The sequence below is a fragment of the Cherax quadricarinatus genome, unplaced genomic scaffold, assembly GCF_038502225.1.
Source record: "Cherax quadricarinatus isolate ZL_2023a unplaced genomic scaffold, ASM3850222v1 Contig78, whole genome shotgun sequence".
In the NCBI taxonomy this organism is placed as follows: Eukaryota; Metazoa; Arthropoda; class Malacostraca; order Decapoda; family Parastacidae; genus Cherax; species Cherax quadricarinatus.
In genome coordinates this window covers 307501-325701 of record NW_027195104.1, presented here as the reverse complement: position 1 = coordinate 325701, position 18201 = coordinate 307501, and the positions used below count along the sequence as shown (strand labels likewise).

The window sequence follows — 18201 nt, the reverse complement described above, 5'->3', positions numbered from 1 at the left end:
GCAGCTGCGGAAATGATGGGGTTAACAGTGCATGCAGGGAGAGAAGGCTATCATGAGGGCCAAGTTCTGGTGACGACGGAGGGCATGAGCGGGTATATTGATGCGTTTTTTAAGACCTACATGACAAGCATTGGGATAAGTAATATAGCACTAAGGGAAATCGGTAATAACATGCAGTTTGGGCTTAGTATGCAAGACAGAGAAGCATTGGAAGGGCCTATTTTGGAGTGCTAAATATGGCAGGCTCTGGCTGGGGCGAGCTTAGGTAAAGCCCCTGGCATTGATGGGCTCCCGAGTGATGTCTACTTAACAAACTGGGGTGTGATGAGAGCGTTTTTGGTACGGTTGTTGAACATCTTAAAGACTAAAGGGGTTATGGGAGAATTGCAACGGACGGCAGTGGTGGTATTGGTGCCAAAAGGGGATCGATCAACAGTTCTGGATTATCGGGCCGTTTCACCTATGTGCGGTGATTACAAGTTGTTCACGAGGATACCGGGGAATAGACTGAAAAAGGTGATGGAAAAAGTTATAAATAGGGGACAATATGGGGTACCAGGCAGGTCCATGTTTGAAGGTCACGGGATGATTCGTGGTTTCATAGAAAGGCAACAGGTGTCGGGCCGGGGGAGAGGGATTTTAGCTTTGGATTGGGCTACAGCATATGATAGTGTAGAAAGAGGAGCTTTGTGGCAGTTCATGCGCTGGCAGGGTTTTGGGAATGAAATCATCTCTTGGGCACAGACTTTATACACAGGGGCGACTATGTGTGTGCAGGTTATTGGAAAGTTAGGTGTGCCAGTTCAGATGGGTCAGGGTTTGAGGCAAGGTTGTCCCCTTTCACAATTATTGTTTGCGTGCTTTCAAGATCCTTTTTTATAGGGCGGTGCGGGCTAGAGTTTTGGGGGGTTTGGGGGTTATGAGAGCGATGGGTGGCCTGGTATTGTGGGTTATGTAGATGACACATCGGTCTTGGTAGGTGGTGGTGTAGACTTGCAGCAGGTGGAAGGAATCGTGGACGTGTTTGGAGAGGCGACAGGGATGAGAATTAATGCGAGAAAGACTAAGTTCATTGCAGTGGGAAATTGAGACCAAATGAGTGGGGACATGAGGGGTAGGTGGGGCGTGGTGGACCAGCTTAAGAAATGTGGGATTGTGTATGTTTGTGATCCATTGGTGGGACGTGAGGTGAACTTGGTGAGGGCCATGGACAGAGTGTTAAAAAGATTAGGAGGATTGAGGTCTGCAAATCTCACTTTGCACCAAAGAGTAATTGCGACAAACGTACTATTATATAGTAAATTATGGCATGTGGTGGTCATGTTCCCGTTAATGCGCCGAGAGGTCACGAAATTGTTGCATAGGGTTTATCGGTTCATTTGGGGATCTGGCTGTGAGTGGTTAAGCAGAGGGGTAATTACTTTGTCGATTGGCCAAGGAGGGATGGGGCTCATGCCGCTGGAACAAAGGATTATGAGTATTTACACGAAACGGAGTTATCTGCAGGATCGTGGGAATAAGGGGGGGTCGAGAAAGTGCATGCGGACATAAAACGTTGGCGCCATGTAGGTACTGAATTTAGGTGTTTTATTCTACATTGTCTGTGTAAAAAGGTGCCACTTGTTTTAGATCGTTGAATTAGAGTGTAGTACTTTTAGGTTTCTGGGAGATAACAAGGAGCAGCACACTTCACCCAGCAGGGTGGTCGGTGTGTGCACCGAATTATCTAGATTCCATACGAAGAATGTCTATATAGGATGATATGCTCTTCAGTAGCGAGTTGTGAATGATGTTGTGTAGGATGTAATGGCAATCGAGTAAGTACGCATATTTTCCTTGTAACTAAAAGTGTAAAATTAAGTATGTTGTTTAATATTTATTGTGTGAGGGGACAATGTCATAATCATGAGGTGTGTGTTGGTGTGTCGTGTATATATGAAAGGTCAGAAGACTGGGGTTTGTGTGATCAGGTCAGTGAAAGTATATTTTGTTGAGGGGCACTGTAAGTTTGTTTTGTGTCATTCTTATAATTACTCACAGGTGTGGGTGAGTATCGGATGTGTAAGTTATAGACAGCGTTGTACTGTCATGATGTCTCATTGTGTGTAACCCAGTAGATTGTGTGTAACACAGTAGATTGTGTGTAACCCAGTAGATTGTGTGTAACCCAGTAGATTGTGTGTAACCCAGTAGATTGTGTGTAACACAGTAGATTGTGTGTAACCCAGTAGATTGTGTGTAACACAGTAGATTGTGTGTAACCCAGTAGATTGTGTGTAACCCAGTAGATTGTGTGTAACCCAGTAGATTGTGTGTAACCCAGTAGATTGTGTGTAACCCAGTAGATTGTGTGTAACCCAGTAGATTGTGTGTAACCCAGTAGATTGTGTGTAACCCAGTAGATTGTGTGTAACCCAGTAGATTGTGTGTAACCCAGTAGATTGTGTGTAACCCAGTAGATTGTGTGTAACCCAGTAGATTAACCCAGTAGATGTAACCCAGTAGATTGTGTGTAACCCAGTAGATTGTGTGTAACCCAGTAGATTGTGTGTAACCCAGTAGATTGTGTGTAACCCAGTAGATTGTGTGTAACCCAGTAGATTGTGTGTCACCCAGTAGATTGTGTGTTACCCAGTAGATTGTGTGTAACCCAGTAGATTGTGTGTAACCCAGTAGATTGTGTGTAACCCAGTAGATTGTGTGTAACCCAGTAGATTGTGTGTAACCCAGTAGATTGTGTGTAACCCAGTAGATTGTGTGTAACCCAGTAGATTGTGTGTAACCCAGTAGATTATGTGTAACCCAGTAGATTGTGTGTAACCCAGTAGATTGTGTGTAACCCAGTAGATTGTGTGTAACCCGGTAGATTGTGTGTAACCCAGTAGATTGTGTGTAACCCAGTAGATTGTGTGTAACCCAGTAGATTGTGTGTAACCCAGTAGATTGTGTGTAGCCCAGTAGATTGTGTGTAACCCAGTAGATTGTGTGTAACCCAGTAGATTGTGTGTAACCCAGTAGATTGTGTGTAACCCAGTAGATTGTGTGTAACCCAGTAGATTGTGTGTAACCCAGTAGATTGTGTGTAACCCAGTAGATTGTGTGTAACCCAATAGATTGTGTGTAACCCAGTAGATTGTGTGTAACCCAGTAGATTGTGTGTAACCCAGTAGATTGTGTGTAACCCAGTAGATTGTGTGTAACCCAATAGATTGTGTGTAACCCAGTAGATTGTGTGTAACCCAGTAGATTGTGTGTAACCCAGTAGATTGTGTGTAACCCAGTAGATTGTGTGTAACCCAGTAGATTGTGTGTAACCCAATAGATTGTGTGTAACCCAGTAGATTGTGTGTAACCCAGTAGATTGTGTGTAACCCAGTAGATTGTGTGTAACCCAGTAGATTGTGTGTAACCCAGTAGATTGTGTGTAACCCAGTAGATTGTGTGTAACCCAGTAGATTGTGTGTAACCCAGTAGATTGTGTGTAACCCAATAGATTGTGTGTAACCCAGTAGATTGTGTGTAACCCAGTAGATTGTGTGTAACCCAGTAGATTGTGTGTAACCCAGTAGATTGTGTGTAACCCAGTAGATTGTGTGTAACCCAGTAGATTGTGTGTAACCCAGTAGATTGTGTGTAACCCAGTAGATTGTGTGTAACCCAGTAGATTGTGTGTAACCCAGTAGATTGTGTGTAACCCAGTAGTTTGAAAACTGGAACCATTACTTATAGTTCGTGTTTGTTTCTTTGTTATACATGTACTTGTTAATGTACAATTCTGAATGAAGGATTAATAATATATAAATAACAAAGTGGGAAATAAATGTATTTGGTAGGTTTGGTGCTTCTTTGTTTATAATAATAATAATAAAAATAATAATAATAATAATAATAATAATAATAATAATAATAATAATAATAATAATAATAATAATAATAATGCATATTGCAATGTATTCATGTGTAATCTTGCTTAACATAGGTGCATGGGATGTAATGCGTAGGGGATGATGGACACTTTGTGTCAGCACAAAGTTAAACGTCTGTGTGCATTCTGACAATGAAAATTATAATTCTGTGTAAGAACTGATACTATGTTCTTTTATTTAATGTATTGTATTGTTTTAAATAAAATAAAAAAAAATCAGATTATAGGATTCTCCCTTCACAAAACACTTAAGATAATTGAACTTAACGATCTTGTCAACGTCAGTTCGTGAATTTACTAGGGACTGAAACCCACTAACGAACTCTTCATAGTTATTTCCTTCAAAAATAGGCAATGATAAGGAAGCCAAGTTTGGTAATGGGGTACCAGGTGTTTCAGTTGTTGTGGCAGGTGTAACAGGTGCCTGACCACTAGCCACAGTATGTCTCTGTGACACAATTTTGTGGCAGATAGCCTGTGCTCCTGTCCACCTTAACTGTTGATCACTGAAAGTATCCAAAACATATTTAATGTTATCCTCAGATGGCTTTGATTTAGGAATTCACTTTCATATTTTGCAAAATCTGAATTAATGATTTCCAGACGCTGAGTAAATAGATCCAGTTTTACTTTTAGATCGTGTAAATCTATGTTTGCTTCTTGGGTCAACCTTACACATACTGAAATTAGATTTTCTAATTGCGTAATCTTCATCTGCAAAGATGTAAATTGACTTTCTAAGGATGCCATTGTATGGAATACTGATAATTCTGAGCACCACACTTAGAGTGTTCAAACACTACACTGCTTTGAACAGCTGAGAGCTTCTTGTGACTGTGTAACCAATACTACTGACCCACTGACCATAGGGGCAATGACCTTGAAGGGTACAGGGTATGTATGTCCAGACGCTGAGTTGACTCTTGGTAATGACACTAGACACATCACTGTACACTGTAAAACTGTGTATCACACATGTGTACTTCTTATATGTGGAGAAATTTTCTCCAGGAGGGGGTATCAGCCCCCTTCAGCCCCTTCAGCCCCTTTCAGCCCTGAGGGGCCCAGCCCTCTCAGAAGGGGCAAATATCTTGTTTACTGCTACAGCGAGTAATTGATCCCAGATGCAGTACCAGTATACGACCTGTGGCCAAGCGACCGCCGCTCCTTGCAGTCCAGTGTTGCAGAGTGTATTTTAATAAGAGACAGTACATCTCTTACCTTAGCAGGACAATTAAGGAAAATCCTGCTCCCACTTTATTACCATAGTAAAGACAGTGGACATTGTTGTCTATGCTTAAGACAGCAAGATTTAAACATTCTGCTTTACCTCATGGAGGAAGTGGCAAGGAAGCAAAGGTACTATGTCAGCTTTTCCTTTGTGCTGGGGCAGTAACGGCGTGGGGTGCTGTGGCGTCTTCAGATTACTTTTGACTCTACTGAGAGTGACACTGACGCCAGGATAACCAACAAAGAACGATCTGTGCATTAGTGTGAACAAAGTGTCTCATAAAACACAATAAACACTTAAGAGAAGAGTGATCAGCTTCTTTAGTGATAAGATTGTGAACAATAAAGACAAATCTTGTGGAACATAGTGTACCAGTGTGCGTATTCCTAGACTATGGAAGACGTGGACATCCAAGGACACTTCAGCTTCTATCAAGTCACCAATATCTGTCGAAGGTGTGAAGAACACCATAGCTCACGCTACAAGAGCAAGGTAGGTTACGAATTTCTTGTAGTACGGGGGACTGCGCAGTTCTTGAGTTGCAAGGAGTTTGTAATCAACCTATAGTCAGCAGTAAGGTGCGGACTTTTGAGTCCACACAAGTAAGTTTGTCAGCCATCAGTGAATGAAATATGCTGACATAACACCCCCTAGGAGTAAATTATTGTTTACATAATATGATCTATTCCAGCCGTTGAGAGATGATCATGACAACAATTCAAGAACTCGTCTGCAGGGGCGGCAGTGTAGACGATTTGCTGTCTTTTATCAGCTAAGTGTTCCCTATATTCGAATTTATAAATTATATCTTAGTTGGTAATACCATTTCTCAACATTTTGGTCGTGCTCGAACCGGTAAAAGGCCACACTGCAGTCCAATATGTTGTACTACAGTGTACAAATAACCTACGAGCCAAGGTCCTTCGAAAAAAGCTGTAAAACTAGTGTTTTACAATATAAATCAGTATAAATGAGTCCCTCCAGACTCAATCACAGGGAATGCGCAGCCAAAAGAAAACGAGGGCTCACCCAGCATTCACCCCAAGAAAACGGGAGCTGGGTGACTCACCCAACAAGAAAACGGGGGATGGCACCCGGCATCCACTGCTCCAAGCTCGAAGAAGCGCTGACTAAGACAACAACAACCCAACTGATGTTCGGTTTGTCTGAGTGTATATACACATAGTGTTTATAATGTTTATAGACAGAAATTAAGAGACAAGATTGTGTTAAAGTTTGTTTCTTATAGATATACCTGTATATATATATAAATTTAAGCTTTCATATATATATATATATATATATATATATATATATATATATATATATATATATATATATATATATATATATATATATATATATATATATATATATATTAAGTGACATTTATATATGTGTAAGTAATATTCATGTGTGATTTACAGTTACACAGTGACATTTATAGTGTATAGTGAATGAAGTGTATAACATCGTTATTTACGATTAATCATCGTGGTCAGGCTAACACAGCAAACTCAAGCCATAAACACCAGCCATATGTACTCTGTACCCTTCATGGTCATTGACCCTGAGGTTACGCTTAGTGGGTCAGTAGTGTCTTACTCGATTATTGCTGACTTAAGCATAACAAAAACTCAGCTGTTTATAGCAGTACAGTGTTTTTTAAACACTCTAAGTGTGGTGCTAGAATTTTCAGTATACCATTAAAATGGCTTGTTAGAAAACTCAGTTTCAGTCTTTACAGACTAAGATTACACAATTAGAAAATCTAATTTCAGTCTGTATAGGATTAACTCAAGATACAAACATAGATTTTGATAATCTTGAGGTCAAATTTGAATTACTTACACAACGTCTGGAAATAATTAATTCAGACTATACACATTATGAAAAGGAATTTCTTGAATCAGATCCGTCTGAGGATGAAATTAAAAATGTTTTGGATACTTTTAGTAATCAACAATTAAGGTGGACAGGAGTACAGGCTATCTGCTGCAAAACTCTGTCACAGAGACATACTGTAACTAGTGGTCAAACACCTGTTACACCTGTAACAACAACAAGTGTCCCATTACCAAGCTTACCTACATTGTCATTACCTATTTTCCAGGGTCATAATTACGAAGAATTCATTAGTGGTTTTCAGTCCATAGTAAATTCACGAACTGACATAGATGAGATTGCTAAGTTCAATTACCTTAAATGTCTTGTGAAGGGAGAACCCTATGAACTAATTAAGTCATTTCCGGTGGTTAAAGGTAATTATCAAATAGCCTTACGTGTCTTAGCAGACAATTACTTTGATGCTGACAAGGCTAGAATTAGACATGCAGTCTTAATATCAAGCTTGAAGCCACCCAAACATTGTTTTTCAGACTTACAGGCATTTAGAATCACATTAGACAATAGTCTCAGATCTCTAGGTGCTAAATATGACCTAAGACAATGTGATTGGTTTATCAGTGGTATTGTACAGGATAAGTTGTCACCACAAACTATTGAATGATTAAATATTATGTTCAATAAACGCTATTTCACTTTTGAAGAAATTAGCAATGGTTTACAAATAATAGTTTCATGCATGCAAACAACGATACAAGATGAAAAATCCACAAAACCCGTGGATAATAAACCTTCAACTCAGTATAAAAAGAGTATAACTACTCCCACTAAACCACAGAATGGGAAATCCCGTATAGGCACTTATCAAGCTGTGAATACAATAGACAGTAAACAAACTGTCGCACATAAACGTACTCCAAAATGTGTACTTTGTGATGGAACACATTGGGCACAGTTTTGTATTCAATACACATCAGTGGAGGCACGTAAACAACGTGTTCATCAGTTGAAAAGGTGCATCAAGTGTTTAGGTGAACACAAGGGAGGTAAATGCTCACTGAAGAAGTGTTTTAAATGCAAGGGTATGCATCATACAGCATTATGCCCAAATACTTTCGCTGAACAGCAGAAGACTTCCACAGAATCAGGAAGTCAACAAGCAACAGCATTAAATGTGAGAGATAAGTTTAAAGCAACTGCTCTCCCGATAGCTCGAGTTGAGTGATCTAATAAATTACACAAAACCAATGTGCTAACATTATTTGATCAAGGCTCACAAAGGGTCTTCATAAGAAGAACAGTGCTGCAGAAATTAAATAAACAACCCTATGCCAAAATACAGTTAGATATAGCTGGTTTTTTCCACAATTCTGGTAAACAGACATATGACCTAGGAAGAATCACTGATGGTCTAGGAAACAGGAAAAAGACAGTAGAAGCTGTGGTAGTAGATGATTTGCCTAAGTCTGTGCAGATCCAGGGATTAAAAGAAACAGTTGCAGCACTGAAAGCAGCTAAGGTCAAGTTAGCCTGTCCTGACATACAGTCGGACACTATTAGTCCAATTGATTTAATCATTGGAAGTGATTATTATAACTGTTTTGTGCAAAATATAGTAAGTAAACATGATGTTCACTTGCTGAAAACAGCAGGAGGCCACATGATATGTGGTCCCATTCCCTCTCAAAGTGGGAAAGAAGCTGATATTGATTCAGTGGAAAATGTACTAGTTACGAGAATAACCGCTGATCATGTACCACAGCAAAAATTATCATTACTGCAAGAAATGAATGAACCAGTTGATAAGTTGTGGGATTTAGATGCGATAGGTATTGATGTAAATAAACCAAGCCCACAAGAGTCTCAGACTTATAACCAATATTTGGACACTGTCAAGTATAAAGATGGACAGTATTGGGTTAGGTTACCATGGAAATTAAATTCACCACATCTGCCTAGCAATTATCGCATGGCTTTCGGACAGATGAAAGCACAAATACATGAGCTCAGGAAGAAACCAAAGCTACTGACTGCCTATGATAATATCATACAAGAACAGTTGGACAATAAATTCATTGAGGAAATAGTCGAAGAGAAGTTGAAGACAGACGCTCATTATCTCCTGCACCATGGAGTCAGAAAAGATTCTGAAACCACTCCACTACGTGTTGTATATAATTGCATTGCACGTGCAAATAAAGATGTAGCAAGTCTTAATGATTGTCTGATGACCAGACCCTCACTAACTGAGAAGCTTGGAGACATGCTTATGAAATTTCGCACAAACCCATATGCCTACACGGCTGATATTTCCAAAGCTTTGTTAAGAGTAGGACTACAAGAAATAGATAGAGATTATACTCGATTCTTGTGGCCTGAAAATCCACATGATCCTCAAAGTCCTGTGAAAACTTATCGTTTCAAATCAGTATTATTTGGTGCAACATCCTCTCCATTCTTACTAGAAGCTACTCTAAATACACATTTGAAGAAATCTGAAAGTCCCTTCAAAGAAATCTTAAAGAAAAGTTTCTATGTGGACAATCTTCAAGGTACTGTGAATAAAGAGGAGGATTTGAAATCCTTATACAGATAAGCTAACAAGGAGATGAGAGAATCAAATATGCCTCTAAGGATGTGGAATACAAATTCAATGCAATTAAGGGAACTTATCAAAGAAGATTTCCCTGAAACTGAAATTCCTGATTGCAACAATATGCTGGGACTTAATTGGAACACACATAAAGATACTTTAAGTCTCAAAAGGAAAAACAATAATTCATGCAGTACACTCACTAAACGTAGTTTACTGTCAGAGGTATCTCAATGTTTTGATCCTCTAGGACTCGTCTCACCAATTACCATAAAGGGTAAAATGCTTATGCAAGATGCATGGAAACTCAAAATTGGATGGGATGAGAACTTGCCTCTAGAAATGAGTCAAGCATGGGATGAAATATCCAGGGAGTTTAAGCAACATCATCAAATTAAATTTCCCAGACAAATAGGTCAAGAGGGAAACAAGTACACATTACATGTGTTCTGTGATGCTTCAACCAGAGGTTATGGCGCTGTAGCTTACATGAGTAATGCTGAAGGAAGTACACTAATTACTTCAAAGGCCTGGGTAGCAACCTTGAAGGTCAGAACAGTACCACAATTAAAACTGACAGCGCTTTATGTAGGTACAACAAAGTACTTGATCATCTTACTATTGAAAAAACCGTGATCTGGAGTGATAGTGAAGCAGTTCTCCTGTGGTTAAGAAATAATAAGAGAAAGTTGGTCTATGTACAGAACAGAGTAGCAGAAATAAAAGAAATGCATAGAGATTATCCCTTTCTCCACGTCTCTACCCAAGAGAATCCAGCTGACATGTTGTCACGTGGTGTCCCACTCAAGAAATTTGTGGATAATAAATTATGGCTCCACGGACCGAACTGACTCTCTAATGAAAATAACTGGCCTCAGCAAAAAGCTCACATTATGCCAGAAGAAACAGTCTGCTTGAACACAGCAGAAATAAGTTGTGTAAATACTGCAGACACAACAGAAATAGTCATTGATGGATCTAAATACTCATCTTTGGGTAAACTCTTAAGAGTTATAGCCCTTGTCTTTAAATTCATTAAAGGAATAAAACCTGATTATGACTGTCTTGAACTCATTAAATACTGGGCGAAACTAATACAGAAAGATGTTTTCTCTACAGAATATAAATTTCTGGAAGCACAAGATAAATCCCCAAAGAAACCTGTCATGATTAATTCTTTAGGACTTTATCTCGACTCAGAAAAGATTATAAGATGTCGAGGAAGTATTCATAATTCTTCACTACCTAAAGAAGCCATACATCCAATATTGATCCCTAAGAATCATTGTGCAAAACGCCCACAGTAACGTGTTACATGGTGGGGTAGCTGACACACTTTGTCATATACGACAATCCTTCTGTATACCTCAAGGTCGACAAAGTGTGAAAAAACAAATAAAGGACTGTATTACTTGTCGTCACTACGATATGCGAGTATGTCAGTATCCAGGTCCACCTCCATATCCCTCTGAAAGAGTTTGTCATATCACTCCATTTGAGGTGACAGGTGTAGATTACAATGGACAAATAATTTTAACCAAAACAGTTGACAAAGTTCCCATCAAGGTGTACATCTGTTTGTTCACTTGTTCTACAACTACAGCAGTACATCTGGAAGTAGCCACTGACATGTCTGCTGAAACCTTTATCAAATTATTCAGACGGTTTGCAGCCAGAAGGGCATGTCCCAGACTGATGATTTCAGATAATGCAACGAACTTTGTTGCTGGTGTTGCTTATATAGCAAGATCTTTGATCAACCAGAAGTACAACAGATGCTGAATCAACGCAGTTGTCGTTGGAGATACATTCCTCCTAAATCTCCCTGGCACGGCGGATTTTATTAAAGAATGATCGGCATTGTAAAACGTTGTTTAAGACTCTTCATCGTCAGAGAATCGACTTAGAAGAATTCCGTACAGTTGTGACTGAAATAGAAAATAGAATCAACAACAGACCTCTAACTTATGTTACCGATGATCTGGACAATTTAGAAGTGTTAAGTCCATCTCATTTACTCCATGGCAGAAGGCTCGAGCCTGTTCCTCCCATGAATGATAAGGAAATCATAAAGGATCCTACTTATTTTGAACCTGAGCAACTCAGATGTAAATTCAAACACCTTAATAAAGTGATTGAACGTTGGGAGAAAATTTGGCAGGAAGACTATCTAACCTCATTGAGAGAACACTTCTATGGAGCTGGTGTTCCTGAAAATCATAAGTCCTTAAGACTGGGTGACATAGTGATTATTGACAATGATGGTCCGAGGTCCCAATGGCCACTTGGCAAAATTGTGACCATATATCCTGATGCAAATTGAATCATCAGGACAGTTGATGTTATGAGCAAAGGTGTAGTGAATAAGCGGACAATAAATAAACTAGTACCGTTAGAAACCACACCGACTAAAGCTGTTCAGAAAAGACAAGCAGCAGTGGTGGCGAGTGAGAAAATCAAATTAATGTTAAGTGATGAATAGTTCACCTGCAGTGAACCTCTGCCGCCCCCCAGTGTGGAGAAATTTTCTCCAGGAGGGGGTATCAGCCCCCTTCAGCCCCTTCAGCCCCTTTCAGCCCTGAGGGGCCCAGCCCTCTCAGAAGGGGCAAATATCTTGTTTATTGCTACAGCAAGTAATTGATCCCAGATGTAGTACCAGTATACGACCTGTGGTCAAGCGACCGCCGCTCCTTGCAGTCCAGTGTTGCAGAGTGTATTTTAATAAGAGACAGTACATCTCTTACCTTAGCAGGACAATTAAGGAAAATCCTGCTCCCACTTCATTACCATAGTAAAGATAGTGGACATTGTTGTCTATGCTTAAGACAGCAAGATTTAAACATTCTGCTTTGCCTCATGGAGGAAGTGGCAAGGAAGCAAAGGTACTATGTCAGCTTTTCCTTTGTGCTGGGGGCAGTAACGGCATGGAGCGCTGTGGCGTCTTCAGATTACTTTTGACTCTACTGAGAGTGACACTGATGCCAGGATAACCAACAAAGTGTGTTAGTGTGAACAAAGTGTTTCATAAAACACAATAAACACTTAAGAGAAGTGTGATCAGCTTATTTAGTGATAAGATTGTGAACAATAAAGACAAATCTTGTGGAACATAGCGTACAAGTGTGCGTATTCCTAGACTGTGGAAGACGTGGACATCCAAGGACACTTCAGCTTCTATCAAGTCACCGATATCTGTCGAAGGTGTGAAGAACACCATAGCTCGTGCTACAAGAGCAAGGTATGTTATTAATTTCTTGTAGTACGGGGGACTGCACAGTTCTTGAGTCGCAAGGAGTTTGTAATCAACCTATAGTCGGCAGTAAGGTGCGGACTTTTGAGTCCACACAAGTAAGTTTGTCAGCCATCAGTGAATGAAATATGCTTACATGACACCCCCTAGGGGTAAATTATTGTTTACATAATGTGATCTATTCCAGCCGTTGAGAGACGATCTTGACAACAATTCAAGACCTCGTCTGCAGGGGCGGCTGTGTAGACGATTTGCTGTCCTTTATCAGCTAAGTGTTCCCTATATTCGAATTTATAAATTATATCTTAGTTGGTAATACCATTTCTCAACATTATACATACATATGTCACTGTTAATGTGTAAAAGTGTTAACTTAATATAACATCCTTAAATATAAGAGTTAAATATATGAGACAAAAGACACAGTCTCGCCTCAATTTGTGTCTATAAACATTATAAACATTATGTATATCTTCAACTGAACTGAATGCCAGTCTGGTGTTGATGCTGATGAAAGCATTCTTTAGCATGGAGAGTCGCTTCCACGCATAGCTGATGAGTTTAGATGGGTGAGCCTTTGGGGGACTCTGAGCTGGATGAACGCCTCCAGTTTTCTGTTGGGTGACTGGGTGAGCTGGGTGAGCCTCCCATTTTCTATTGGGTAGTGGCAGCCACCCATTCTCTGTGATTGAGCCTGGAGGGCTCAAGTAATTTGATTTAATTTGTAAAAACACCACATTTAGAGCTTTTTCCTCTAAGGGTCTTGGCTTGTAATTATTTGTACACTGTAGTACAAGAGTTTGGACCACAATGTGGCCTTGTTCGGTTCGAATGACCAACTTTTGGGTAAGTGCTACAAGCTAAGTCAAAGGGTTAATAATGGACTGTAATGGGACTTACCTTGAATGACAGCTCTATCCCTCACAGGCACCTCTGAGAATGTGTTTTGAGGAGCTGTTGTATGCACTCCCTAAGGGCTGTATGATAAAAAATATGTTGTAATTATATGATTACCCCAAAGAGGTGTTATTCAGCATATCTCAGAAACTGATTGCTGAAGTTAATTACCTGTTTGGGCTCGATGGCCCACAAGTCACCGGGTGTATGGTGGTAAATCCAGAGTAGTAATGAACTAGATATCTGCTGCACAGCTGACCTAACTAGTATCATTACTAACTTGACTTACCTGGGTAAGTATGTTCACCTGGGTATCCGGTGTCTTGGTTAAAAAATAGTGTTTGAGGAATGTCACACGTCCTTCACTCAGTCTGGAAGTTTATAACACTCACACTGTCGCTACATGCTATTCAATACATGTCTATTTATTCATCTCACAATAATGTCATTATAAGAAGCTGCGCAAACTTCCTTTTAATATTTCTATTGTCATGATGGAGATTGTCCGAGGTCGAGGGCTCACTGTTAGTTCCTTTTTTAAGGTCAATATATACAAATCACACTTTCCCCGTTTGGTTGTTTAGTGCAATCTGTCCCGCAGAGCTCTCTGTCTCTTTGGTGCTGCCCCTAACCGATGATCTCAGCATAATTTCCCTACTTGCTTAACAGTGCAACAGTTTGCAACATAAATGCTTAATTTCTTGATTTGTCTCGATCACTGAGAGTACATGATTGTCTGTACTTTCCTTGATACGGCAAAGAGACTCATTTTCCTTGATTGTCTGTCACTCGTATACACTAGCACTACTTCCAAGAGGCTTGCATATGTGACCTCTGTGACGTTCCAGAGTACAACATGTGTTAATTATTAACTGGTGATCAGGAAGCGAGATGCTATCAGCCCCTCTGGAGGGCTGAGTCCCTCAGGAGGTTGAAAGGGGCTGATATCCCCACTCCTGGAGAAAATTTCTCCACACTTCCTGACACCCTGAACATACTTCCTGGCACTTTGAACATACTTCCTGACACCTAGAACATACTTCCTGACACCTAGAACATATTTCCTGACACTTTGAACATACTTCCTCACACCTTGAACATACTTCCTGACACCTTGAACATACTTTCTGACACACTGAACATATTCCTGAAACCTTGAACATAATTCCTGACACACTGAACATACTTCCTGACACCTTGAACATACTTCCTGACACCCTGAACACACTTCAAGACACCTTCCTGACACATTGAACATATTCACTGCCTGAAAGCTTGAACATACTTCCTGACAGCTTCAATATACTTTCTGACAGCTTCAATATTTTCACTTCCTGACAGCTTCATACTCTCTACCTGACAGCTTCATACTCACTTCCTGACAGCTTCATACTCACTTTCTGACAGCTTCAACATACTTTCGGATAGCTTCAACATACTCACTTCCTGACAGCTTCAACATACATTCTGACAGCTTCAGCATACTCCCTTCACGACAGCTACAACATACTTTTCTGACAGCTACACCATACTTCCTGACAGCTTTAACATACTTCCTGACAGCTTCAACATACATCCTGAGCTTCAACATACTTACTGACAGCTTCAACATACTCACTTCATGACAGCTTCAACATACTTCCTGACAGCTTCAACATACTCACTTTTTGACAGCTTCAACATACTTCCTGACAGCTTCAACATACTCACTTCTTGACAGCTTCAACATACTCACTTCTTGACAGCCTGAACATACTCAGAGTTCCAGTCATCTTGAGCGTTGATCGAGCGACCCATCGCTGTCTCTGTTGAAAAAAATATATTTCCTTCAGCTTTATTCTCACTTCATTATATAATTAAAACTTTTTCACAAAAATTAAACTTGTTATTAATAAAGTGATTATAGTTTCTGTCTTCGTTACCAATTTATGAAAAAATATATGCGAGCTAATAGCTATATCACCATAATAATTATAGGTATTATTGATAAGCAGATGAGTAAAATCTGTGCAATATTTATAAAGAGAAAATCATAGACTGACCACAAAGAGCGTCCAGGACACAAACGGCAATGTCATCAAATATGTCGAAAGGAATTCCATCAGCATTCTTCTGTAGTTTATTTACCAACTTGTTGCTTTGTTTGTTGAAGACGTCGACGAACTGTTCCAGGATCTTGAAGTGGAAGGCCGGAGTGAGCAACTTCCGCCGAGTCTGCCAGTGACTACCTGCAAGTATCACTTGTGACTAGGTGATAGAAAAGTACAAGTGATACTGATACACTGAGTATTGGACATGCATTTCTCTCTGTCTCTCTCTGCCTCTGTCTCTCTGTCTCTGTCTCTCTCTCTCTCTCTCTCTCTCTCTCTCTCTCTCTCTCTCTCTCTCTCTCTCTCTCTCTCTCTCTCTCTCTCTTTCTCTTTCTCTGTATATATATATATATATATATATATATATATATATATATATATATATATATATATATATATAGAAGTAAATGCGAGGGTCTTGGCAAGAGGCGTGGAGTTAAAAGATAAAGAATCACACACAAAGTGGGAGTTGTCACAGCTGCTCTTTGCTGATGACACTGTGCTCTTGGGAGATTCTGAAGAGAAGTTGCAGAGATTGGTGGATGAATTTGGTAGGGTGTGCAAAAGAAGGAAATTAAAGGTGAATACAGGAAAGAGTAAGGTTATGAGGATAACAAAAAGATTAGGTGATGAAAGATTGAATATCAGATTGGAGGGAGAGAGTATGGAGGAGGTGAACGTATTCAGATATTTGGGAGTGGACGTGTCAGCGGATGGGTCTATGAAAGATGAGGTGAATCATAGAATTGATGAGGGAAAAAGAGTGAGTGGTGCACTTAGGAGTCTGTGGAGACAAAGAACTTTGTCCTTGGAGGCAAAGAGGGGAATGTATGAGAGTATAGTTTTACCAACGCTCTTATATGGGTGTGAAGCGTGGGTGATGAATGTTGCAGCGAGGAGAAGGCTGGAGGCAGTGGAGATGTCATGTCTGAGGGCAATGTGTGGTGTGAATATAATGCAGAGAATTCGTAGTTTGGAAGTTAGGAGGAGGTGCGGGATTACCAAAACTGTTGTCCAGAGGGCTGAGGAAGGGTTGTTGAGGTGGTTCGGACATGTAGAGAGAATGGAGCGAAACAGAATGACTTCAAGAGTGTATCAGTCTGTAGTGGAAGGAAGGCGGGGTAGGGGTCGGCCTAGGAAGGGTTGGAGGGAGGGGGTAAAGGAGGTTTTGTGTGCGAGGGGCTTGGACTTCCAGCAGGCATGCGTGAGCGTGTTTGATAGGAGTGAATGGAGACAAATGGTTTTTAATATTTGACGTGCTGTTGGAGTGTGAGCAAAGTAACATTTATGAAGGGATTCAGGGAAACCGGCAGGCCGGACTTGAGTCCTGGAGATGGGAAGTACAGTGCCTGCACTCTGAAGGAGGGGTGTTAATGTTGCAGTTTAAAAACTGTAGTGTAAAGCACCCTTCTGGCAAGACAGTGATGGAGTGAATGATGGTGAAAGTTTTTCTTTTTCGGGCCACCCTGCCTTGGTGGGAATCGGCCGGTGTGATAATAAAAAAAAAAAAATATATATATATATATATATATATGTATATGTATATATATATGTATATATATGTATATGTATATATATATGTATATATATGTATATATGTCGTGCCGAATATGTAAAACTGGTCAATTAGCAAGAAGTCATTTAAAATTAAGTCCTTTCTGAAATTTTCTCTTATACGTTTAAAGATATATTTTTTTCATTAATGTTAATGTAAAAATTTTTTAAATTTACTCCAAAAGAATCTTAGAAAACTTACCTAACCTTATTAAAACAAGAACAATTTATTTTAGCCTAACCCAACTAAATATATTTTAGATTTGTTTACAATAATTTAATACTAAACAAACACAGTGAAATATATATTTTTTGTTAGGTTCAGAATGATTTTGGCGAAATTATTGCATACACAAATTTTCGCTTGTCCTATATGGCAAGATGAGCGTTGCTATTTAAGCCAAGATAGCAAGTTCTCCCTATTCGGCACGATATAAATATATATATATATATATATATATATATATATATATATATATATATATATATATATATATATATATATATATATATATATATATATATATATATATATATATATATATATATATATATATATGTCGAGCCGAATATGTAAAACTGGTCAATTAGCAAGAACTCATTTAAAATTAAGTCCTTTCTAAAATTTTCTCTAATATGTTTAAAGATATATTTTTTCATTAATATTAATGTAAAAATTTATAATTTTGCACCAAAAGGAACTTAGAAAACTTACCTAACCTTATTATAACAAGAACAATTTATTTTAGCCTAACCCAACTAAATATATTTTAGATTTGTTTACAATAATTTAATACTAAACAAACACAGTGAAAT

The 18201-nt window shown here is 39.2% G+C and overlaps 1 protein-coding gene across 3 annotated transcripts in view; it reads right to left on the bottom strand.

The window, feature by feature from the left end:
• LOC128703088 (cytochrome P450 4c3) overlaps positions 1 to 18201 on the bottom strand; it is a 258859-nt gene that overhangs the window by 68559 nt on the left and 172099 nt on the right. For all 3 annotated transcript variants that reach the window (XM_070080011.1, XM_070080010.1, XM_070080012.1), the window contains exons 6-7: positions 15784 to 15969; positions 15477 to 15546 (exon numbers count right to left, since the gene is read on the bottom strand). In XM_070080011.1, the coding sequence (XP_069936112.1) occupies positions 15477 to 15546; positions 15784 to 15969 (256 nt within the window). The remainder of the gene's footprint in view (positions 1 to 15476; positions 15547 to 15783; positions 15970 to 18201) is intronic.